This window comes from Patella vulgata, chromosome 3 (assembly GCF_932274485.2).
Source record: "Patella vulgata chromosome 3, xgPatVulg1.2, whole genome shotgun sequence".
Classification (NCBI taxonomy): Eukaryota; Metazoa; Mollusca; class Gastropoda; family Patellidae; genus Patella; species Patella vulgata.
In genome coordinates, this window is record NC_065881.2 from 48,200,050 (window position 1) to 48,226,072 (window position 26,023).

Sequence of the window (26,023 nt, forward strand, 5' to 3'; positions counted from 1 at the left end):
TTAACGCCATAAACTAAAGAAAAGTTAGGCGGAGCTCCCTGGGCTTAATCGGAGGAGTCATCATATAAAAATTTCTGGGCAATGACTATAGATGTTATAAATAATTTCAATGTATAAAGCTGTCAAATATTGTATTTAGAGCGCTGTTTTGTTACCTCAAAATATCAAATTATCTTCGATCTCTTCAGATCACGAAAGCGTTGAGATAAGAAGTTACCATATACGTAAATTAATTGCAATGATTCATATAATTTTGAAAATGTAATAAATCTAATACAAGTATTTTTTATGGTTTATATAAACAATGAAAACATATTATTTTCAGAAGTTATTTTAAAGCATAAATCGCTTTCTAGATTTAAAGGTTTTAAAATGTCCGTCTTCTATTATTAGCCCAGTCAGTGTAGAAAAATAGGACGTTTAATCCCATTTCTTTTCATATCCTTTAAAGGCTCATTACCACCCTTGTTGTAACTGAATAATATGTCCCAATCTTTATTCTGGTCAACAAATTGTACTATTTTAGAATATTTCAATTAATTGATGATACAAATTTCATCTTGACACACCTTATTTCAAAATTTTGAAAAATTCAACATAATGGTTTGAAACGTCTAACGTAAACCCTTTCAAATGAAACTTCGATTTAAAAATATTTTCGAACCCTCTGGACAAGTAAAATAGGATGTAATGGATAATTTACACAACAGGTAGGACACTTAAACATCTAGTACTTAGATAGAGATATTATTTATTTTCTGGAGCTTTCAAGCCAGCAAGAGTGTTATTGTCCCTTTAAAATGTAGTCACTAATTATAACAGTTCGTTTAAGGTGCGAATTACTTGATCAGTTGGTAAATTTCCAACTTAGTTTTACTCAGTAAAACCCATCTATTCCATTGTTTTAACTTGTTTCTAAGCCTAAAAAGGTGGGTGTGTGTGTGTGAGAGAGAGAGAGAGAGAGAGAGAGGGGGAGGGAGGGGGTTAACGTCCAATCGACACAAACTAGGTCATTTCGGGACTAACACATGGTTCAATCCTTGTCACGTATAACCGGGGAGTCGAAACCACGCCAGTTGACTAATGACAGGCCATATGATACTGCTCGTACGTGTTAACCATTCGGCCTGAAAAGGAAAGATCAGCTGGGTTCAAACAAACCAACAAGACTATTTGATCATTGAATAAATCATAGTGGAGGGGGGGGGGGCTGGAAAATTTTGAAAACTGAATACAGATTAATCTATTAACTATGAACGGAGTTTATTTTAACTGTTTTATTAGTACTCATCAAATACAGATTGATCTATTAACTAAATTGAAGTGATTTTAAACTGTTCAAGTTTCAAGTTTTTATTACCCTTAAGTCCCAGACCAATCGTGGAAAACAAAAGTATTTACAATATATATATAAACAATACAAATCAATATAAACACGATATTACAAACAAGAATCATAATATGGACAGTGTTACTATTTCATTTAATCTCTTAGAAAAATATAAAAATCTACCAAGGTTTACAAGTTCAGATTTCAGTACATAAACGATTAATTAATTTAAAAACACTATAGGGTTCGAATAATAACATTTTTTTATATAGTTATATCTCAGATTTGTATAAACCCTTCAAATCAAAATAAAATGGGGTGAAAAGGTTTTTACCATAAATCGCCATGTCAATTTTAAAATGTTCATTATGACCCATGGGTCAAAATAGCCTCGATCGTCATTACTAAAGTTGGTACGATAAAAACATAGTCTCGATTATCCATTTCATGATTAAATCATGAATGAAAGTTGAGCAGCAAATCTGGTCGTAATCCAGTAAATATCGCAGTCTAGCGTTGACATCGAGAGTTGGTTATGGTCTGGATAAGTTAATTAAAGGAGCTAAATCGCTAGTATTTGGGATCTAGAAATTGACACAAATGGGTCGATTCGTGTACCAATGGTAAAATGTTTATTTTGTCTTGAATATCGGATATCAGAAGCCCATCTTTTCCCCGTAAGATCACAAGACCAATTGGTTGGTTATGGTCTGGATAAGTTAATTAAAGGAGCTAAATCTTGATTTGAATTGACAAATAATTCGTGTTTCCAATGTCGAAGATTTTTGATGATATTGAGTTAGCTACTTTAATGTCTAATTAATAATTTAGATAACATTTCAGGCCTAAAGAAAGACCTGCAATAGGCAGATTTAGCTCTTGCATAATGTATGTTTAATTAAAGATACATTCGGGAGATTAGAAGAGCTAGCAGTTCTCACTATAATAGTTAAAAACTAGATAATGTTTAAAGTGAATTTGCTGAAAATTTCAGTCAAATTGATCCACTCTAAAATCGAGATTTTAGCGATTAGTTGTGTAAAATTACAATTTATTTAAATCCTAATTGGTTTAATTGAGTGGGGGGGGGCAATTTGCTATTTTATTGGCAAGACATGAATTTTGAATTTTGGAATTTGGAATTTGGAATGAGCCTTCTGGGCTTTCGTAGTATAGTAGCCGACATAACGGCAAACGATAATCGATAATCGGTATGAAATTTGGCGCGTGCGCAGAGTGATAATTGGATATAAAACGGGAAGCGAAGATGTCATTGACATCATTTCCGCTCGTCTGCACGGAGAGTGTACAAACATCAACATGGCTGCTGTGAAGGTGTTAAATGTATTTGTTGCTGTTATTTTTGTTTATTCTGTACAATGTGAATTACCAAAAGCTAAATTTGAATATAAACTGAGTTTTAAAGGTCCACACCTTGTACAGAGAGATAAATCAGTGCCATTTTGGACGTATGGTGGAGGTGAGCATTAAAAGAATATAATTATGTGGGAAATAGTTCAGTTCTTGTACACGTGTATCTATTTGATTGCTCCATATGGTCAATGATACACCTGTCTTTTCGTTTACTTTAGCTTTGAAATTGATTTTTGTATTCATCTGTTAATAATCTGTAATATTTCGATTTGCTAGCAAATGATCTTCTTACCATCTGGAGCCCATCTTTTGTAATAAATCCATGTCAGATCGTTTTTGTTACGGTATTGATAAAACATTTCAAGCTTTATAGTTAATAATGAGGCCTACCGCCAGTACATTGTAAATGAAATATTATAATATTAATAGATTTATTTATAAAACACCATAGGTTATATTTAGATTAATATGTAGCAATATATTTTTTATGAGGTTATATGTGCAATACAATGACAATGTTACTGTTAGTGCTAGAGTTTAATTGACAGGTGGCAAGTGAATTTAATTCTCAAACTTAAAAGCCAACAAATAAAAAGACAATCATATTTTTAAAAACAAAATTTAAGTATTAGTACATTCTCAAATAGTCTGCCCTCTTAAATTGGTACATGTACCTGTACATATTCATTTGGAAAGCCTATTCATTTTGGGAGCCACGGCTGCTCAGCGAGTAAGGCCCTGGTGTACTTTCAACAAAAAGATGAGTAAGGCTCTGGCTCACTAAACAGGAAGTCATATGAGATCCCAGCATTGGCAGAGAAAGTTCATTTGGATTTTCCAGCAGTGTTTGCCATTGTCAGTGGTGTAGAAGAAGGGCGAGGCGTAGAAAGGAAAAGTGCCTAGCCGTTCGATTGGGCAAAAAAAATTTGGTCTCCTGTACACTTTAGCATGCCCATTAAAAATCCCTCGGCAGGTGGAATTCGCCGAAACATGCGGAAATGCTGCTGTCCTTGCAAAATTTATCTGGTAGCACACTGCATAGTATATCACAAGCTCAGTTGGTGCAGAAAAGTACTATTTCCTATTCACCAGGGTAGTAAAAAATCCACCAGCACGACGCCCGGGGCTACCAAAAATAACTTATGGTCTCGTAGGGCTGCAACGATACGCCAGGCCACGATGCGATTAATATCGCGATATACATGTAGGAAGTAAATTTTAAAAATGTTGTTAAAAATTGAAAGTTTTTCACTGTGAGGATGAAAATTCAAAGGCCTATGTTTATGATTTACTTTAAATGTTGTGTTTTCTTGGTCAACTGAACAGATTTCATTGCTGTCATAATCATCTAGAATGGAGGCATTTACTTTATTTTTTACGTATATTTTTATATATATATATATATTGTTATTTGTCCACAGGACTCGTTTTTTCACACCAAAAGGAACGACCCTCTCTCTCTCTATATATATATATGAACGACCCTCTCTCTCTCTATATATATATATATTATATATATATATAGAGAGAGAGAGGGTCGTTCCTTTTGGTGTGAAGAGGGTCGTTCCTTTTGGTGTGAAAAAACGAGTCCTGTGGACAAATAACAATAAAATTGAGACTACCTGTATATACAGGTGTCGATGCTACACCGATATAATTTTAAAATACTGTTTTATAAAGAAGACAAACAATGTTTTGACATCACAAACTATTCTTTCATTTTCTGCTGTATAAACGAACAACATTTTGACATCATGAACTATGCTTTCATTTTCTGCCGTATAAACGAAGACACGTAATTAATTTGGAGGAATATTACTGACTTGGATTTGAAGCAGGTACCGGTCAGTTGTTTACATACTATCGTGTTACAAAAATGCGTAAATCTTCAGGAATGTTATTGACATACATTTGAATACCGTACGGGAATTAAATATGAAAAATAGCGAGGTGCACATACTTTTTTCGTTTCAGAATATTTGTAGTTGAAGGTGATTAAAGGGAATGGAAGCTTATATTGACTTTATTTCACGAAGCTGACAAATGACTTCTTGCAACCTAATTCTTGCCTCTATTAACCCCAACTAAAAATGTCCGACAGGCAAATTTATAGCATCCCTGATGTTCATGTACTATGACTGTGTGCAAGGGATAAGACTTTTGTGCAGACTTAAGCATTCCCACCTACTCTTCTTCAATTATTCCATTTATCAAGTTTTATTTTACATGCAGGCTAATATTAAAGCTTTTACCGTATCCAACTATGGACTAGTGGAAATTAATGACGGGCTAGTGTCTGACAGTAGACCACTAGCCCTGGGCTAGTGGATTCAAATCTTTTTACGCCCTTGTGTTTAATTGAATCTCAACCATATATTCAAATAATTTTTTTACAGATGCATTCCCAAGTGATGAAGGAATTCGTATCACACCATCACTACGTAGTAAAAAGGGTAAGTGAAAAATTAATGTAAATTACAAGTCATTACCGGTATTTAAAATGCTGATGGACAAAATGGATGAAAACCTTATTCATGCAAATTAGATCATATATCAAATACTTTGAGTGTCATTTGAACTCGAACCCCAAAATTGTTTTACTAGTTACAATGCTGAAACACTGAAATATCTAAATTGAATTTGAAATTCAGAGAGAAATATAACTTAATGAATGTGAGACTTCTCTTAATTATCAGTTTTCCAACCACAGCTAAAGACCCTTTCAGTCAATCAAAACATACAAATATTGCCATTCCTGAATTCTTTTATTTAAAAAAACATGTTACTTCAATCGACCTGTTACATTCTGTTAGCAGTTTGTATCTAAAATCCATCTGTATCAGGACAATAATTCATTGTGTAAAAATCTTTGATTAATGAGGAAGGTTTTGACATGGTGCTGAAGGGGTTCAGATTAATATTTTGCCTAAAGAAGTATCATAAATACAGTAGATATCATGTCAATCTATATTGATGAATGATGTGACAAATAAGTAATAAATAAGTTGCTATTTCTTCTCTCATTCAATAAAGGCTTATTATATCATTGTTATGTAACAGCAATTCTACTTGTTTGTAATAAATTCCTTCATCTAGACACTAATTAGAATATGCTGGAGGGCATGAGAAGAGGAAGCAATTCATTTTCAATAATAACATCATTCAACAGAAAAGATTTTATTGTCTCTGTCCATCATTAAAGGGATTTTTAAACCTCTTGCAAACTGCATTAATATGAAAGTTAACTCTTAACTAAAAATAATATCAGTCAAAAAACAGTTCATTTCTGCTCAGTATTTCCACCGATATTAAAATTTGTCACATTTGGCATCTTCTAGTCCAATTGAATCCAAGAATTAAATATTGTCTAAAAGAATGCCAATGTGGACTTTGACTTTAAAAGGTTGCAATTCGATAAAATGTAATATATATGAGAACAACTACTAGGTCTACCAGTGTTAAAGAAAAGATCCTTTTTAAGTTAAGTAGATGGTTAGTCTATGTTTTACTAATCAATATACTATATATTTTGATGAGAACTTTATGATGTGTTGTCAATAATTGCTGTAACAGCTGAATGTTAGTTTATTATTATATGAGCTATTAAGCATGTATAGTTAGCTTATAAGCATAGTTTATCCACAAGCCAACTGTAAGGGAAATGATACATCGATAATATACTGGTACTATGATTTCCTGATAGTTTCAATTCATTCAAATACCAAAAATCTTTAAGTAACGGTTCTGTTTCTTCTTTTATTACACCTATTTCAATTCAATAACTTTTGTGGTGTATTTTACCCAAAGTCACATGTTTACTGAATATGAAAAGTACACTATTATATCAGAGGCATATAGGTGTCTTTTATAAACAGTGACTGATTATAGTTATCCTGATGAAGACAAGCCTTCGTTTTATGGTACCTTGTTAATAAAGGGCGAAATTATTTGTTGTAGAAACTATTTCAATACTGGACTGCTCCTTCAATAAAAACTAAATTGATATTTTGAATTTTTATCAGGTTGGATATGGACTAAGAATTTACTAAATGCTCAGAATTGGCAAATTGAAGTGACTATTAGAGTAGCTGGTAGAGGAAGAGTTGGAGCTGATGGCATGGTAATTAACCTCTATTGATTATATTTTTAAAAAGAAAAACCTTACCAGTTTAATTCAAAAGGGAAAAATGTGTGTTGTATAAAGCACACCAAGTAAACTTTCATGAAGAATGAACTGGCTTGTACAAAACAGCAAAATTTACATTAGTATGAAATTGATAATGACATTATATATAGTTTGACTCTTGTTGTTTGTTTTTTTAGGCTATATGGTTTACAGCACAACCAGGTATAGAGGGACCTGTTTTTGGTAGTAATGATAAATGGAATGGTCTTGGTGTCTTCCTTGATTCTTTTGATAATGATCAACAGGTATATATTATTGTTTTCTATATAAATTATTAGGTTTTCTCTCCGTATCTAATAAACACATATTATCAACAGATTTTACAGTCATTATTTATGCATTAATCCATAAATATGTTTTTTATTTTATGTTTTGTAAATTTAATACAATCAGTCTTTACTAAAATTGATTACACACAGACATCTTAATTACCCATGTTGAAATGAATAGTGGTTTAATAATTTATGACTTTAAAATGTAGCTAAATAAGTTACATGATGCCCCCTGACTTAAAACCCTTACTATTGCATGTTTGCATATTTGAAGTAAATATAAGAGAACTGCATCACACATGAACCACCAAATAGATACCCAGAGGACAAAACCACTGACAACATCACAAGGAACATCCCAGAATATTGTAAATAATAGTAGTACTATATACTATCCATCAAGAAAGTATAGGGTCACTCAGCCATTGTGTTGTACACTGTACAGTTCTGGGTCTGGTATGATAAGACACAAGGGGGCATTTTTAAAACATTGGTTTATTCTATTGTTATTAATGTACAAATGTATCTATATTTACTTTAGCAAAACAACCCGTATGTTATGGCGGTTGTAAATGATGGTACTAAAATGTTTGATCATCAAAAGTAAGTTACAGTTTTTATTATCTTTTGATTTCTGCACATTATTTCTATTGGGGATAATTGATGCAACTACAACTACTAATAACCGAAAAGCTGTTCTTGCATTTGTTCTTGGGTCAGTTAGAATAAAGTTAGAATTGGACTCATTTCCTGGGTTCACTCTGTTTTACTTTTTAGTCAGTTTGATTAAAATCAGATAGCATTATCTGTCAACAGTATAACTACATAATATACAATGTTTTTATTGAAGTACTATGGGGCCTAATCTAACAGTAACAACAAACCATTTATTTCATTTTATTTTGACAGTGATGGATTTAGTCAACAAGTTGGTGGATGTTTACGAGATTTTAGAAATAAACCATATCCAATCCGAGTAAAAGTTGAATATTATCAAAAGGCATTGACTGTAAGTTTTACTGAATTTTTAGATTTATTTCATTTGGATTCTTTGATTAAACATTGATATTAATGATATAGCTATAAATAATCATATTGATGAAATGTCATCTCATTTTTCTTTTGCATTAATGTTAAAGATATTGGCCATAACTTTGAACTTCTGAATCATCCCAATTTTTGAATAGTTTTTACTTGGTATCCAAGGCTGTTGGTGATAGTAATAATACCTCCTTCAATGGTAATTTGTTTAATGTTCAATTCACAAACTCCATAGTGTATTAATTTATGTATTTCTTAGGTTTATTTTAATAATGGTATGACACAAAACCCAAATGAATATGAACTGTGTTTAAGAGCAATAGACGTTACTTTACCAGCAATGGGACATTTTGGAGTGAGTGCTGCTACTGGTGGTCTTGCTGGTAAGTTATTTTGATGGTCTAAACACTGTAAACTCCCTATGATATCATTTAACACTTATTATCAAGTCCTTGTCAAGTCCTATTTTGAGATGTGTATATTTGGATCGAGCAGTGTATGTCATCTATAAATGTCCCTATTCAATAAAATAATCCGTAAAATATCATATTCTATTGGACTTTCAGATTTTAAATAGAAATTTCCATTTGGTTTGAACTGACATGATATGCTCAGATTTTATCATTATAGTATGGAATCTACTGTTGTTATATATTTTCTTTGTTCTGAGATAATGGAAGATTTCATAAATCATGTTATTGTATTCCAGATGATCATGATGTTTTGTCGTTTTTAACCCATTCTCTACAAGTCCCAACCCAGGGTGTCGTTGGTCAGGTAGGATTCTCAAAGACTTTTTGTCTTATAGTTTTTGATATTTGATAGAATGAGGTATTGTAAGATATTCACTGCACATTGGGTGGCCAAACTCTAAGCAGTTGCTTTCATTGCATTGTGTGCTCCAATAGACATGGGAGTTGGAGGGCCTACCTTAAATTACCTCTGGTGTTGCAAGTGTCACAGGTTTTCTCTGTGTACTCTGATTTCCTCCTTCTAAAGACCTCAACATGGAGGAAATGAATTTTTTAAATAGATATGTACAATATATTAATTCTTAAATAATCTAGTCCGTGTTAATTGGATGTCAAACTCTCTTGTAATTGGATGTCAAACTCCCTTGTCTGTTACTGTCTTGCTTTAATTAGTGTGATATTTGATGTATTATATTTTAGGGTGTACCAGATGATGAGCGTGTTAAGTTTGAAAAAGAATTTGATGATTATTATAAAGAATTGGAAAAAGCTAAACAAGAGTGAGTTATATTTCCTAGTTATGTTAGAATATCACTGTAGTCTCACAAAATCGTAAGGTGTTTGTGTTCAATGGAAAAATCACAGCATTACTTACACAACTATTACTGGATTTCTTGGCCAGCAAACACAATTTCAGTGGCACTTACCATGTTGGGCATGCTGCTGTATACTGAAGGTCAGATGCCAATGGAAAGATGTTTTATCTTGGGTAAGACATCCCAAGAAACCTATCGAATCTTCATTTTAATGTAAACTAACAATATATATATTTACCACTGTAAAAAAAAAAAATAAAGACCTATGTTTAATTAGACTCGCCCTATCATTGCTAATGGAAAGATGTTTTATCTTGGGTAAGACTTCCCAAGAAACCTATTGAATCTTCATTTTAATGTAAACTAACAATATATATATTTACCACTGTAAAAAAAAAAAAAAAAAATAAAGACCTATTTTTAATTAGACTCGCCCTATCATTGCTATACAAGGTTTTTTTTTGTGATTAGTTTTCAGAAACAACATCCAGATAAAGTTCGACAAGATGAATATGATGATGATAAATATGTAAGTTTAGATTTAATTTGCTTTTCATTATTATTATGAATTTATATTCATCAAAGTTAAAAAAAAAAGGATAAGAACAGAAAATAGAAGATGAACGCTTAAATATTTGATGATTTTGATAGTATTATTGATAGTATGTCATTAAAGTTCCTATATTAATTTATCATTTTCTTCTGAATTTTTTTCATCCAAAATCTATGGCCAATATAGGAGGATTATGTAAGTAATTGTTCTGTAGGGTGTATAAGATAGAAACAGTTTACATGTTGTAATAATACTGTAATTTATATGTTTTACTGCTATAAATCACATTAATATTGATCACGGTACCAGTTTTAGATATCTTATTTAGCGATGATTTTAGGATGATTTTATTTAATAATTCAGCTTTTACCCCAATATCCAAATAATCTTAGCATTATTATTTTCCATGGGCTATGTATTTCCAAATGACTCAATAACACCATTTGTTTTTATGAATTTGTATGTGCTAACCTAGATGTAGAAGTAGACAAATGAGTGTATTTATTTCTTGAAATCTGTATAGCTTGTATCATCAGTATTTTAATTCTCATATGACAATACATTAATGCTTCTGATATTATATATTGTGTACTATTAATATGGATTTTAATATTACTAACACTCCACTCTTTGAAATTAATATAAAATAGACAAAACTTGATAAAAAAAAAAGAGAGATTTTCTATTTCTTTGTCTTTTTAAGATCACTAGGATCTTAAATCCGTAATGTCAAGGGTTCTTCCATGATCACCCCCTCCCACATTTTACCCTGCTTTCAATTCCTAAGAGGTATTTTCTTCTTCCTAACAATATGGCTTTATTTTTCTCTATTTTTGGTATTCTTTTCCTTTTAATACTTTTAAATATAGCAACAAAAATGCTTTATATTTTTCATATTTTTTTTTTCAGTTTGAGAGTCAGAATGAAAGAGAATTAAAAATGATATTTGATGGACAGAGTAATATCCATGGTACATTAAAAGATTTAAATCGTAAATTAGATGAATTAATAGGTAGACAAGAATTGGTTTTATCTCGAGTCAGTGCAGGTCAACCAGTACAAGTTCAAGGTGGACAACAGGTAAGTCTGTGTTTTTATACACCCACATTGAAATGTAACAACCATTACAGACTTCTCACATGACTTAACTACTGTGGGCGTATGTTCCATTTCCTGGCAACCTGTCTTAACATAAAACTTTAAATAATGTAGTTTAAACAAAAGATTGAAAACCTTATTATTCAAAGTTATTTCCCATTTCTCACTTTTGCAGCTGTAAATGTAATTTAGGGGATACTTGATTGAACGTTCTGGATTGCAATAATATCAATACAGAACAATCCGGACTGACAATCGAGCATTCCCTTCATGTTACAAAACAGAATCTTTGTGATTTTGAAGCCGAATCGTCCTACTTTTCTGTAACAACCGTGCTAATGAAGACGAGCATGGCATGCAGTGTTCTATGAGAAAAATTCTGCCCAGATAGTGAGTGAGTGCCTTACTCACTGAGCCATCATGGCTTTGTGACAAAGAGGCTGTGTCTAGTTGTTGGGAAGGTACAAAAAACAAGGTCCACATGTACACATTGCATATATTAAGTCTGACAAACACCCCTACCTACCATCAATGTTATTATTATAAAATGTATTATTTGAATTATCATATGCTACATTGATTTTTAGGGTCAAGCCCAACAACCATTAATGATCGACACTATTCAAAGACATGAAGTGAATCAAGTACTCAATAATCAGAATGATGTTATTAATCAGATTAGAGATATGAGGTAAGCCGTTATAATACATGTAAAAATCAATTGAATATTTTTAAAACTACTACTGTGCAAATTTCAGCCCTTAAAATTACTTAATGATATAATTGTTTGAATTTGTATGACGAAAGCTCACTCTTATATCCTAACAAATCAAGCCATTGTACCCTGTAATACTTTCATAGTATTTAATCTCTAAGGTAGAGAGGTTATATTATATTACTTAAATTTACTATAAATTTAAGGAGGGTTGGATGGCCGAATGATTAGCACGTGCGCGCTGTATCATAAGGCCTGTCATTGAGTCAACTGGCGTGGTTTCAAATCCCTGGTTGTACGTGACAAGGAGTAGGGTCGCCTGTCCAACCTCGTGGGTTTTCTTCAGGTCCTCCGGTTTCCTCCTATGTTAATCCCGAAATGACCTAGTTTGTGTCGAGTGGACGTTAAATCCCATTTCTCTTTCTCTCTATAAATTTAAAGCTTTAGGATGCATGCTTATCTGTTGATGGTCTTTAATATATTTTTGTGAGAATACCATTTAGGGGTTTTCATGAAGCCTATGAAAATGAAAACATGGATTTCAAGTTAGAGTTTGAAATTAATTGTATCAAAATCATGTCAGATACACAGAATATCCAGCCAGAACTTTTGAATAGCTTGGATTTGATTAAACAAGTCTGCATAGAGGAAATATTGATCAAATTTTTGTGATTTTCCTTCTTCTATAGAAGTAAAAAACTAAAGACTAAGAGAATAAAGCCATTTATGCAAATGTCTTTATGTTCATTCAGTTAGGACTGTCAAGATCATCTGACAACATTTGAAATTTTGAAAATGTGAAGTTTATCCCTGATCTTAATTTTGATTATATGAGTTAAGTAGACTATAGTATATATTTATTATTAATAATTCCTATATATTTATTGTAGAAAAATAATCAATGATATACAAGTAAAGGCAGCTGGTATGCAGGGTGGTAGTGGTGGAGGGGGTGGGGGACAAGCTATGGGTAATCAGATGGCTTTCCATGAACTTAAAGATGGTTTACAGGGTGTTAGACAAGATATGGCACAAATATTATCTAGACCACAGGTAAGCATATATATAGAAATTTTGTTTTACTGCATAAGTTTTTTTTTCAACTAATTTTTAAATGTGCTGTTATGATTATTTCTTTAAGGGTGGGATTTTGAAATTTTACCATGTTCATCTATCTCTATCAGTTTGTTTCCAGAGCAATTTTTATACGCCCACATTTTCATGTGGACGTATATTGCCCTCGCCCATTTCCATCAGGACGTCCGTCCGTCAGCAATTAGTTTGTGGCTACTCTGTAGGACACCATTTTTATTTGATTTTGACGAAACTTAAAATATAGGTCTATCTCCTAAAGATCTCGGTTCCTTTCGATATTGGCATATATCGCACCATAACTTCATGGATTATGGCCCCTTATTGTACGAAAAATCATGTTTTTAGCTTGTGGACACTCTAGAGGTCACAATTTTTATCTGATTTTGATGAAACTTGAAATGCATGTTTATAACTCAAAGATCATGGTTCCTTTCGATAATTGCATATCTTATCGTAACTTCCTGAATTATGGTCCTAGATTTTACAAAAAATCACGTTTTTAGCTTGTGATCCTTCTAGAGGTCACAATTATAATCGTTCAAATATATCACCGTTACACAGCTACTTGAGTTAGATTTTCGTGGTGATCAGACTAAAATTGTGGGACAAAATGGCCGACCCCTCGTACGCAAATAGTGTAAAAAATATGGTATATCAAGGTTGTGGACCCTCTAGAGGTCATGATTTTGATGAAACTTGAAATACATGTTTATAACCCATGGTTCCTTTTGATATTCGCACATATAAATTCGTAACTTCCTGAATTATGGCCCTTGATTGTTCGAAAAGTCACCTTTTTAACTTTGTGGTCCCTCTAGAGGTAACAATTTTTATCTGATTTAATTTGAATATATCACAGTTAAACCCTATTGATGGCTGAGTTCGAATTTCATGAAAATTGGACGAAAACTGCCGGACAGAATGGCCGCCCCTCGTACGCAAATAGTGTTAATATATGGTATATTAAGGTGTTGAACCCTCTAGATGATACAATTTTCATCTGATTTTGATAAAACTTGAAATACATGTTTATAACCCAAAGATCTTAGTTCCTTTTCATATTCATGAGTTTTTAGCTTGTGGTAACAATTTTTATCCGATTTGAAAAACCGTTTGAACATATCATCGTTACACCGTAATGATGGTTGAGGGCGAATTTCATGAAAATCGGACCAAAACTGCCTGAAAACATGGCCGCCCCTCATACGCAAATAGTGTAAATATATGGTATATCAAGGTTGTGGGCCCCCTAGAAGTCACAATTTTGATCTGTTTTTCATGAAACTTGAAATATTTTTTTATATCCTAAAGATCTTGGTTTCTGTCAGTATTGACACATATCGGATCGTAACTGTTTAGCTTGTTCTCTATCCATCATTGCAAAATGTGGACGTATCTTGCCTGGCAGCCGCTGGTTTATAGCGCTTATGCCTTTCGCTAGGTAGCCAAGGTGACTCAGTCCCATGTTCAATTCTGGCATTGGCAGAGAAAGTTCATCGTGGTTGTGTTTCGGTGTGGTTCGTGCACGTAAAACCTTAACAGCTGGAATATGAAATCAGAGCAGACCATATGCCCATCTCCTTGTCGGTGCAGAACAGTAGAACACTAAACCTCATTTTATCTAATTCCACCTTTTGGTAATTAGAAATTTTTCTGGATTTCATCATTTTTCTGTTTACATGGAAACAGATCAGTAGTCAATAAATAAAAAGATATAAATTCAAATCCATATTTTATTTTAGGTTGGTGCTGCTGGTTGTCCTCCTCCAATGTGTCCAAATATAAACTGTTTATCTCCAGTTATATTCTTTATAGCAATAGGTGCTCAGTTAATATTTATCATAGGTTATATGGTGTATAGGTAAGCAAAATCTCTTCTCTTAGTTTAATCCAGTTTTTACAAAGTATTATGGTCACTCGCCTGGACCAGAGAGCATCTTATTGTTTGGTCCAGATTTTTGTCGGGGAGCTTAGGGGGTAGCAGAATGATATGTGAAATGTATCATTTTATCTTCTCACTCCTATTGCTCCTTCCGGCGTGGTTCCCCCTTGTCAGTGATGCAAGACGGAGGGCCTGACAAGGACAGCTGTCTAGTCATTCGGATGGTACGAAAAACCAAGGTCCCGTGTACACATTGGCGTGCACGTAAAAGATCCCTTGACAGTTGGAATTCGATATAAGAGTAGGCCGTAGTGCCGCTGTCCGGGCAAAATTTCCCTCATAGCACACTGTTTGCCGTATGCCTGTCTTCATTAGCCCAGTTCGGAGCAGAACAGTAGGATGTTAAACCCCATTTCGTTTCCTATTGCTCCATAATAAATATAATAATCTGTTAGTCTCAGTGTGAACAGAGTATTGACGAGATGTTAGACTTCTGTAAGTGTATATGTTACTCTCAGTGTGAACAGAGGTTTGACCAGATGTTAGACTTCTGTAAGTGTAATCTACGGTTGATTATTTGGGAAGGTGGAATAGGATCTTACTTATGTAAGATACAACTTTCTAAATAGTGTAATTAAGTACCTAAAGTTATTAACGGGAAAAGGAGAAAATTTCTAATTTGTAATTAAAGTTATTTGAATTACCTAGCATACAAAAACAACTGATGATAGATTTCTCAGTCGTACATTTTAATTACCAGCTCTATTTTACATATTAGATAAAAGGTGTTTTACAATTACAAATGTACATCTTTTGTTCTCTTTATTTTTCAGGCAAAACAAAGAAGCTCAAGCCAAAAAATTCTACTAGGTCATGTTTATTTTAATTATCATCTATTCAACATTCTGTCAGTTTTTCTTGTGTAAATATTCCATACTCATTTATATTTACACTTTAACAAAACATCAGATCTCTGTAATAATGGTGTATATAAAGTCAGGAAAACAAGAAATTAATGTGTTGTGAAATGAAGGTAATCTGAACTTGGTTGATGTAAACGTGTTTAAATTAATATGAACATGTGCATTTCCTTTTCTAAAATTACGACTGGATAGGTTCTCTCTACAAAGTAATCCACCAGTTTAGATATGAGATAATTACACCATTGTTATGATATCAACTATATTGATCACCCAGTTATTTAATCATTGGGAGCATCGGTGGCTGAGTGAGTAAAACGCTGGCTCGCTAACCTGGATTGATCCCAGTGTTTGACAAGAAAGATCCCCCATATTTTCCAGTCTGGTTTCCCCTTGTCAGTGGTGCAGAAAGAAGGGTCTGGCAAGGAAGAGTGTCTAGTCATTCGGATTGGACAAAAAATTCATGGCCGCTTGTACACGCTGACATGTACAGAGAAAACTGAACACTTGAAATTTGAAATAAGAGGTCGTACCCCAGTTTTCTTTTTTTTTTTTACAGTAGTCATTTAAAAATCCATGAAACCATTATTTGAGTCATTTGATGTTTTGGTAAATAAGAGGACTAGTAATTGTCACCATGGCAAACCATTTGTCAACTTCACCACATGGGAAAGTGTTGAAGTAATATTAATCTTATCATGATATATTTATTACAGTATTTTATATAAAATATTGATTGAATTGAGTATGATATCCACTCAAATAAAATAAGATTTTTGTCGCTGTTGAGCTTTACAATCATAGCAACGAGAAGCATCTTGGTGAAAAACAAGTATGAGTATTCTATGGATCAGGAATTGAGTATGGCATTTTGGAATTGTAGCGTCATATCCAAACTTGAATTCCGTCATTCATCCAAAAAACAAGTTTCCTGTTGATTGTACTAGAATTGGTGGAACTTGGGACTCAGTTCCTGGTCCAAAGTTTTTCTGCATCTACCAAAGTAAATGTATTTATAAAATTAATTGCCATAAATTGCATGTTTTAATGATCTATTATACAGGGTCAAATTTTTTGATATAGAATTTTTTTGTTGACATGTAGAAGCATAAATCATTCAGTTTTTCTGGACTTTTTTTAATACGAATTTGAAACCAAATTTATGATTGCTTTTAGGACATTTTAAAAATGTTTGTTATTTTCAAATTACATTACATGCATGTAAACCTTGTACAATGTATATTTTGACATATTACCCTTATTTAATATACATATAAACACACATATATTGGAATAATAGATTGGATTTCTCAAGGTTAACATTTCTTTTGCCAAAATTGTCTTATTATTAGGGAGATCTGTGTATATTACTGCTTTGCTTTGTGAAGGGATGGATTAGGAAAATCAAAACTTGCTGTAGTTTCAGATACTACTATATAGTAATCAAAATTAGTCAACCTCTATATATAGTTTGTCCTCCCTTTTGGCATTTGATGACCAATTTTGCTTATTTCTGTAATTTTAGCTTAAAATAACTTAAAATGACTTAAACTTTCACTTATATATCAATGCAGTTATATTTATTGTGTCATACATTTGGCAGTTTTATCAGTCAGAATCATTTTTTTAAATTTTGTGGTTTAGGATTTATTAGAAAAAGAATTGTAATTTAAATTTGTTAAACAGTCCATAACTGTATATATTTGTCTATTGCTTTTAGATTTGAACAATTCCATAGCCGAAAATTTTTGAAGTTCATTTTTATATACAAAGAAAGCATTTTAAGAATTATTTAGCGTATTGATTCTTATTAGATAGTATTGTTCAAAATGTATTGTTGATAAATACTATATATGTTTATGTGGTGATTTACACTGTATACAAGAGTTTATTCTACAAAAACTTATTTGATCATTCCATTACAAAACTTTTTAAATTAAGCTGTACTTCCAAAAATTATTTTTCTTTATGACTCAACCTTTTTTTCCTGGTAATGCTAATCTTAATTGTCTTCCTTTGATGAATAATGTAAACTTTCTTGTGAATATACAAATTGTAATTGTGGATGTATTTTAAATTCATTATAAATCATGCATGCATGGAATAATGAAAAGGTTGTTTTGAAGAATTTTGGTGCCTTTATTAAAAGAACTCTGTGTAATAATAACATGTAATTGGTGCCTGTTGTTTATTATTATATATATTATTAGAGATATATTAGATATATATACACACACTTTATGGCATAGAACTGTTACTCTAGAAATTTTATTCGGTTGTTGAAATAGTGTATAAAACTTAAAAGTTATCACAATAGTAATTTGTACTATATGGGTATTGTTAGACTTAGATATTTTTTAGAATACATAAATATATATATATTATAATTGAATTCTGCTGTTAATCTATAATGTCTTCTGTGTTAACTAAATGGAGGTTATTTCATCGTGTTTCGTAATAATTATCTGAAGCTTTGATCTCAGATTAAAATAGTTCAGGTCTGTTTTACTTTTAGAGACTTCTAACTGCTTGCAGCCTCATAAGTACAATATTTAACCATTTTACAGTTAAATAGATTTAAGTGAATTCAAACCACTCAAAATGTGTGTTATAATTCTGTAGGGATTAAAGTTTGTGAAAATAACATTCCATTGTATTTCATTACTAGATTTAAAACATTAATGTGTAACATTGCCTGTATAAGAAACTATAGATTCAAAATAAATTTACGGATTCCTCCAGGTATTAAGAAATTGTTTAAATGGTTTATGTTAGAAATATTCCAGAAGTATACATGTATATACATGTAGTTTGATACACTTAATTAGTTTGTCTCATTATATGTATTTTATACAAGCTTCTTTATGGATATATTTGCACTTTATGGTAATTATACCTCTATTAATTTGATTCTCTTTGTCTCACGAGAGAAATCTTGGACAGCTAACCACCATCGATAGATTTCCAATTTTGTTTTATCTTTGTCTCAGTTAAAACATTTTATCAGTGGACGTTATTTTCTGCAGTGTCTATCACTCTAGTCTAAGTTTTTGTAAACCTAAAGCATTTATGTTTGAATGTTCATATTTATGACCATTTGGCATTATATAATTCTACTAACACCCACCAGATAAAATGTTAATTTTATCAAAACCATAGTAACCAATTGGTGTGCTAGTCACTAGAAAGCAAAATTTTGTTTTTTATAATATTAATCTGCTGTACACATTTTTTTTGGATCATTTAACTCAGTTTTAGTGTTAAAACCAATTAGATTTTTAACTATTGATTGTAGGCTTTAGAAGTACATACTGATTAATACTTTGTTCTGTCAAAAGATGTTCCAAATACTTCTGTGTATACATAGTTCAAATATGAAAGTTAAAAATTAGATTTTGTAGTAAGTTGCTGCTCCGCTTTATGATAAGTTATAATAATTAGGGTGGAGTCATATAATATTATCTTTGTGTGCTTCCTCATCTTTCATTCATTGTATTTTATATCACATTGTTTTCATATTATTGTTTATCATTGTCATCAAAAGGTGTTGGTATCATTGAGAATAAATATATTGTAAGTTAATCTATGAGTTTTGTATTTCGGTGGAATATTGTTGTCCACCATACTTGTGCATGATGTAGGGGTTATTATCTGATTGACTATCATACATAGTTATCTTCATAAGATGAAGAAGCCTGGTGATTTCTGTTAATTCTGTCAGAGTTTTTGCCAAGGATCACTTGGAACAATTTTGTGGATGCTCTATAGGTTAAAGTTATCGTCTTCTGTTCATGGGATTAAGACAGATAACTGACCAGTTTATAGTGTTTTGTACGTGCACCGGAACACAAAAGAATATAACCGTACTATGGACTTCTCAGGCGTCTTTAGCTGCCTGGTATATTATCATTATTCTTGGACACCCCTACACAATAATTTGCAAATAGTGTTCTGGACCCCATATAGGCCAATTACGCTGAAGGTCACCTTCCCCATTATAATTTTTGTTCCGGTGGGGGAGCTCCAATCTCAACAGTATAGATTAAGACCACCACCACCACCACGAATGAACGAACGAACATAGGATCTTTCTGAAATTTGTATACATTATTAACGTTTCGGAGACGAAGAAACTATTTGATTATCAACAGTTTTTAAACATAGAGATTTAATAAGGATGTATAGCCTATTAATTGTCAACTGCTTTCGTCAGATTTCAGTTCACAGGGACTGTTCATTTGATCATAAAGATAAGCTCTATCGAGTGTTCTTATATAATATTTTTATAAACTTAGTGGATTTCTTCATTGCATGTCATGCATAACCATGTTGAATTTGCACATTTTCGGATTGAAGATGTACCTACACCTGTCTTTCGGTTCAGACTTGGGTGGGATTGATACAGCTGTACCAATGTCATTTTACCCACAAAGAAATTAGGGTTATACAGGTAATTTTGTGATTTAAAAATGTAGTGACCCGAGCCAAACCCTGTACCAAGTCCAACCATCACATCAGATTCATCTCAAATACTTCTTTTGTACCAGTTATAATAATGGAAAATAAATGTGTTTTTATTTTTTATTTACAGTTATATAATACAAACATATAGGTGTGTATCTACATGTAGATAGTATCTATATATTTATATATTTATACTGTAGGATAGCTGGCCGATGTAGCAATACCACAATTGTTTTTCCTGTTTCTGGACATCATAATATATCCTTGAGTACCCCAGGTTGCGCCCCAACTGAAATAAAAAAGAAACAATATAAAAGTACGTATAATATAAAAATACACAGTTATATTCTTCTATTATTATTGTCAGTACAAGTCATTCTAATGTTCAAAAAAAAAAAAAAAAGAAAGAGACAGATCACCCGATACAATATTCCCGCTCGTAAATACAAACTAAAAACGAAAATATACATTTCTAAAAATCTTGCAATGCAGATGTGTTCATAGTTAAACGGAACACCTTTTTCCGCGGATAAAATAGAATAAAAGCAATTTTTAGAGAACAGTGTGGCAAAATCTGCAAAATTTTCACAGAGGCTTAAATTCGTAGAGAGACAAGGTGGTTCTGAAGGTCCAGCGCTGACTAAGTAGCATCCTCGGTATCCTCGGTGTCATTCCGTTCCACAAAGTGGGGAAGAACGGGACCACTGATGATACGAAAGATTACTAAGCAGCTGGTCAGGTGTACTATCACCTAAGCAGCCGCATTTTCCGACGTGGTTTTCCCTTGTCAATGGCGCAGGGCGTATGCCCGTCTTCATTAGCCCAACCGGTGCAGAACAGCGGGACGTTAAACCCCATATCACTGAAAGGGATTGAATACAGTGGGCTGTGTTTTGCGTTATTGAATAAGTATTTAGCTTAGCCGACTCACCTGTTCTTGACCAACCAATAATCTTTTCCACCATCAGTTCCATAACCAACAGCCAATACACCATGATCTAATCTCTTAGAACTACAGAAGAAATCATGATAAACACCGGTCTTGTAGAGTTGGAATGAGGTGTGACTGGCATCGATGGCTACTGAGATTGGTCCAACAGTAGCGACGGCGGTCATCAAATCACTTTCACTGCCAGTTGGAATATCAACAAAACCAGTATCATTAGCGGCAATATTGGCACGGTTAAAATGACAGGTACCGTCTTTAGCGGTGTATGGGTAAGACACTTCAGTATCAATACCACCGTTAACCTTGATGTATGTGAAACCTTGATCCATCAAACCACCACCACAGCCCATGTTTCCTTAAAAAAAAATTACCAAACTATTACAACAGTTTAATATCTTTTCAATATTTTCTTAAAATAAGTTTTTCCGAGCTGTAACTTTTAATCAATATCCACATTTTTCTTGGAAATCGATATTCAAATTTATTTCACCAATTTCACGATCCCACACAGGGCATTGGCAACCCTGATTTTGTTTTACGAATCACCTCTAGGACTCCACCCCTACTCCCAATACACACTATATGTCTGCACTATACCGACAGTGACACATGCACCTACCTTGTTTTCTTGAACAATCAACTAAATTCTGTTCAGAGAGGGAGGTCAATTTTCCGGTTTTCTTGAAAGTTTGACCTTCTAGAGATCCAGTTGTAGAGAAAGCCCAGCATGATCCGCATTGTCCCTGAAAGCAAAGAAAACAATCGTAAAATCGTAACGACCCGATATTACTTTAAGTCACAAAATACCAGAATAAAAAAAGTTAAATATAAAGTCTAAGAAGCATACGCAACCAAGGGTACTCTTACTTACAAGACTAGGTGTCTAAAAAATGACATAATTCGTTCTTAAAGGGTACATACCATTATTAGGACTGTTATTTTGTTGGGGGGGGGGGGGGGTCTATACTTTCTATATTAAAGTTCGGGGATTTCTTTTACCTGATTTTTAACTTCAGTGACGTATCCTTCTTTTCTCCAGTCAACAGTTGTGGGGAGAGCTCCAATGTTTGATGGTGCCATAAAGACGGTTCTACCTGTCATATCTTCTTTTTCTCTCTGTCTGTAACCATTCATAGTTTTAACAAATTCTTCATTTGTCTAAAATAACAAAACATAAACTATAAAACATATACATAAGCTGACACAAATAACCATTCTTGAAACGCATTGTATAGCCTACATAATATATGATTATGTAAATAATGCAATTCTAAATATTTCTGCATAAAAAAAAATATTAAGAAGTAGATAAAGTTCAAAATTGCAATAGTTTTCCAAGATCATTTTATAAGACAGTAATTAACAGGGTAAACGAAACCATATATTTCATCACATTTTTAAAAGGTTATTAATACTATCAAAATTATACATATTATTAACAATATTGTATTATACATACCATGTCACCATATTCGTTCATACCAACACGGAAAGAGTGAAGATTTCTATCGGCTTCCAAGTTGTGTTTTTGGATGTAAGCTAGGTTGTCATTCCAGATTTTTCGTCTGAAATATTCAATTATAAATTTTATACATAATAAAAACAGATATAGGTATAATGTTTTTATGAATTGTGATGAGCAAAACATCAAAATTCTTAACAATGGTATACATGTGGCTCTCCGTGCAGAAAATATAAGAAATTCTGACATGACCTCGGATGGATTCCGACGAGCAGACATTTGCGTTGAACAATGTATTGGCTTTGACAAATACATATTCCCGAAGCAATGGTAACGAGTATTATCAACCAGATTCTATACCCCCAAGACGACGTTGGAAACGGAATCGGGAAGAGAGTTAATCTGAAATAACAGTTGAATATATTCAGCATAGCAATGGTTAATAAGTTGATATTGCTCGTATCCATTGCTTCAGCAATATGCAGTAATTAATGGAGGGCTACTCAATTTCGTCGTACCTGTATAAGTCTTCCTTTCCAGCGTAAACTTTACCATAGGATGTTTTGAATGACTCCCATTCTTCATCCAATAAAACCTGTGTCAGGGCGGATGCCACAGACAAAATAGCGAGGGCGGCCAAAAATCGCAACATCTGCAAAGAAAAGATTTACGCATATAATTTCATTTTTACATTTATTTGTAGATTTTGATAATAGAATGTGAGCGATTCTGATGTCTAAAAAAAATAAAAAGAATGGTGTTTATGATATAGGAAATCTAGAAGAGTATACTAAATAGAGAGCGGCATTTAAATCGTACATTTGTGTATGTATTTAATTAACTTTTATTGTGTAACTTTCCCCCCATATATACTTTCTTGGCCTACACCACGATCGAACCTTGGACCCTTAGTTAGATAGCCAGCGCCATACGCACCAGATGACTGTTCATGGGCGTATTAAGTTCGTTAAGCGGGGTGAAAATAATTATTCTACGTAATAAATCGTAAGTTCTAATCAAGGACAAACAGCCAAAATTGCGAAACCCAAAATCTAAACAGAATTAGACTCGCTAAAAGGTGAATTATATTTCTCATAGCAGAGATAGTAGCCTACTTTATGTATATAATATATATTTATGGATCCAATGTCCTAACGTGGCTTAATTTCATGTTACCTGTTTAAGGGCCACGACGGTTCTTGGCTTGACTACAGCTGATAAAAGCTGTCAGTAAAGCCGAACATAAAAAAACCCTTTTTCTTTTTTTTACAGATCTATGTCCAGTTTAAGTTGGTAGTATCCATGATAAGATAACCTGTATATTATGACCTAGTTGTTTAGATTATCACGTTCTATATCAGTGTTTATATAAATATATCTATAGCCTTTCAAAATAGGCTGCATGAAGTAAAACATTGAAGGGCATTATACTGGCCCCCAGTGGTTCCCAGCCGAACCTGATTAAATTTTATTAATGTTACTTTTTTTAAATTCTTCCAGGAAAGGAAATGAAATGAAATGAAATGGGGTTTAACGTCCTACTATTTTGCTCCGAACTGGGCTAATGAAGACGGGCATACGCCATACAGTGTGCTATGAGGGAAATTTTGCCCGGACAGCGGCACTACGACCTACTCTTATATCGAATTCCAACTGTCAAGGGATCTTTTACGTGCACGCCAATGTGTACACGGGACCTCGGTTTTTCGTCTCATCCGAATGACTAGACAGCTGTCCTTGTCAGGCCCTCCGTCCTGCATCACTGACAAGGGGAAACCACGCCGGAAAATCTGGATGAACTTTCTCGGCCAATGCAGGCTAGCGAGCCAGCGCCTTACCCACTTAGCCACCGTGATCCCCTTTCCAGGAAAGGGTTTTATGGGTCATATATTATCACCCCCACCCAGATTTCTTTAAAGAAATACAGACTCGATGATAAAACAATATACCACTTTAGAAATCACAGATGGACTGGTTGGATTTACAGAATTAAGTAAAAGAGTTTTAGAAAGTATTATCCAAAGTAGGGAGCAAATTAGGCTAAGCCCTATTCAAGGATATTATCTTATGGAAAACCTATGCACAAAGTTCCAAAATTATATACCAATGTCAAGTTGAATACAAATATATAAGCCGCAGGCTGGGATTCTGAAAGATGGTATCAGATTCAGATGTTCCAAAAAGGTAAGCATACCTTGTCTCATGCACAGCCTCCGTCATATCCTGTAGTTATAAAATCAATAGTGGGTCAACGCCGTGTTAGATCTATTACCCGTTTTTATTGTAGCCCATGATCACATTAATACGTTTCGTCTTACTGTAGCGTAGCCTTTATGGTTCCTTGATTTCGCATTCCTTTTCAGAATACTTCAACTGGGCATATTATAATAATCAATATGAACCTGTCCACTCACCTTAATGATCTTGGTTGTTGTGAAATAAAACAGGATAACGTACTGATATTTATATATACAATAATTGATAAGACAATCATATCACATGCCAATCACGAGAAATTGGTGATATAGCAGATAACGGACATTCGGACAGTAGTGTATGTATAGGCTGTTTAGGAAATCATTTTTTTAAAACTAAATATAAATAAAATTCATGAAATATCACATGCCACAGCAGATATTGGTGGTAATGTGTAGATAACAGACATGTGGACATCTGTCTATGTGTAGGTCGTGTTGCAAATCATTTTTTTTTTCTTTTTCAATTATTAAAAATATAAAAGAAATTCAGAAATATCACATGCCAATCAGCAGATATTTGTGACATGGATATTCGGTCAGCTTGCTTTGCATATAGGTTTTCAGGCACTTGGTAAAATACATTCCTTGTGGGTCAACAATTTTCAAAATCTTATAATTATAGCCCACCTCGGTGGCTTCCTGGCAAGCAGGGGCACGGGCGACGCCATTACAGGACAAATTGTTCCACCCAACCGCACAGGGTCTAAAGGGATGGGGCGCAGTGGGTCACTTTGTGTCATGGGTCAAGAATATTTGCGCTTCCTCTAAAAAGACTCACGCACGCTACAAATTGAATCATGCATGTATTACACAAGGCAACCCTCCGTAACGTTAACAAATATTGGGATTTGTGCTCCCATGGGATCTGGTTCATGCAAATTCAGCGGTAACCACGCTAGTACGACACTGGCGTTCAAACAGAACAAGTGTTCTGGTATCATCAATAGATTTAAACCTATCATACATGTCTCACAGTGAGTATTTCTGTCTATTTCTTTTTAACCGTGGTACTAGAATCATACGGAGCTATTCGTCGCTCGCGGTCTCTCCTTGACAGTTCCTTCATGACCACAACTTGACGAAGCTCACTGGGAACTAGAAATGGTTCCATTACTGATGTCTTCCGTCTTGCTCAA

At 33.3% G+C, this 26,023-nt stretch overlaps 2 protein-coding genes across 2 annotated transcripts; one reads left to right on the forward strand and one right to left on the reverse strand.

The window, feature by feature from the left end:
• Positions 1-2,632: 2,632 nt before the first annotated feature.
• On the forward strand, positions 2,633-19,336 carry LOC126815220 (protein ERGIC-53). Its single transcript, XM_050540778.2, has 15 exons — positions 2,633-2,810; positions 5,101-5,157; positions 6,727-6,824; positions 7,028-7,135; positions 7,704-7,765; positions 8,072-8,171; positions 8,463-8,586; positions 8,913-8,980; positions 9,376-9,455; positions 9,963-10,020; positions 10,954-11,124; positions 11,730-11,833; positions 12,748-12,910; positions 14,695-14,813; positions 15,668-19,336. Exons 1-15 carry the CDS (start codon positions 2,651-2,653, stop codon positions 15,702-15,704), a joined length of 1,509 nt encoding a protein of 502 aa, XP_050396735.1. The 5' UTR covers positions 2,633-2,650; the 3' UTR covers positions 15,705-19,336.
• A 1,009-nt stretch (positions 19,337-20,345) lies between these two features.
• LOC126814381 (procathepsin L) lies at positions 20,346-25,177 on the reverse strand. Its single transcript, XM_050539480.2, has 7 exons — positions 25,044-25,177; positions 23,148-23,281; positions 22,627-22,732; positions 22,167-22,325; positions 21,787-21,910; positions 21,150-21,522; positions 20,346-20,507 (listed from the first exon to the last, which is right to left on the reverse strand). Exons 2-7 carry the CDS (start codon positions 23,279-23,281, stop codon positions 20,408-20,410), a joined length of 996 nt encoding a protein of 331 aa, XP_050395437.1. The 5' UTR covers positions 25,044-25,177; the 3' UTR covers positions 20,346-20,407.
• Between the last annotated feature and the right edge of the window lie 846 nt (positions 25,178-26,023).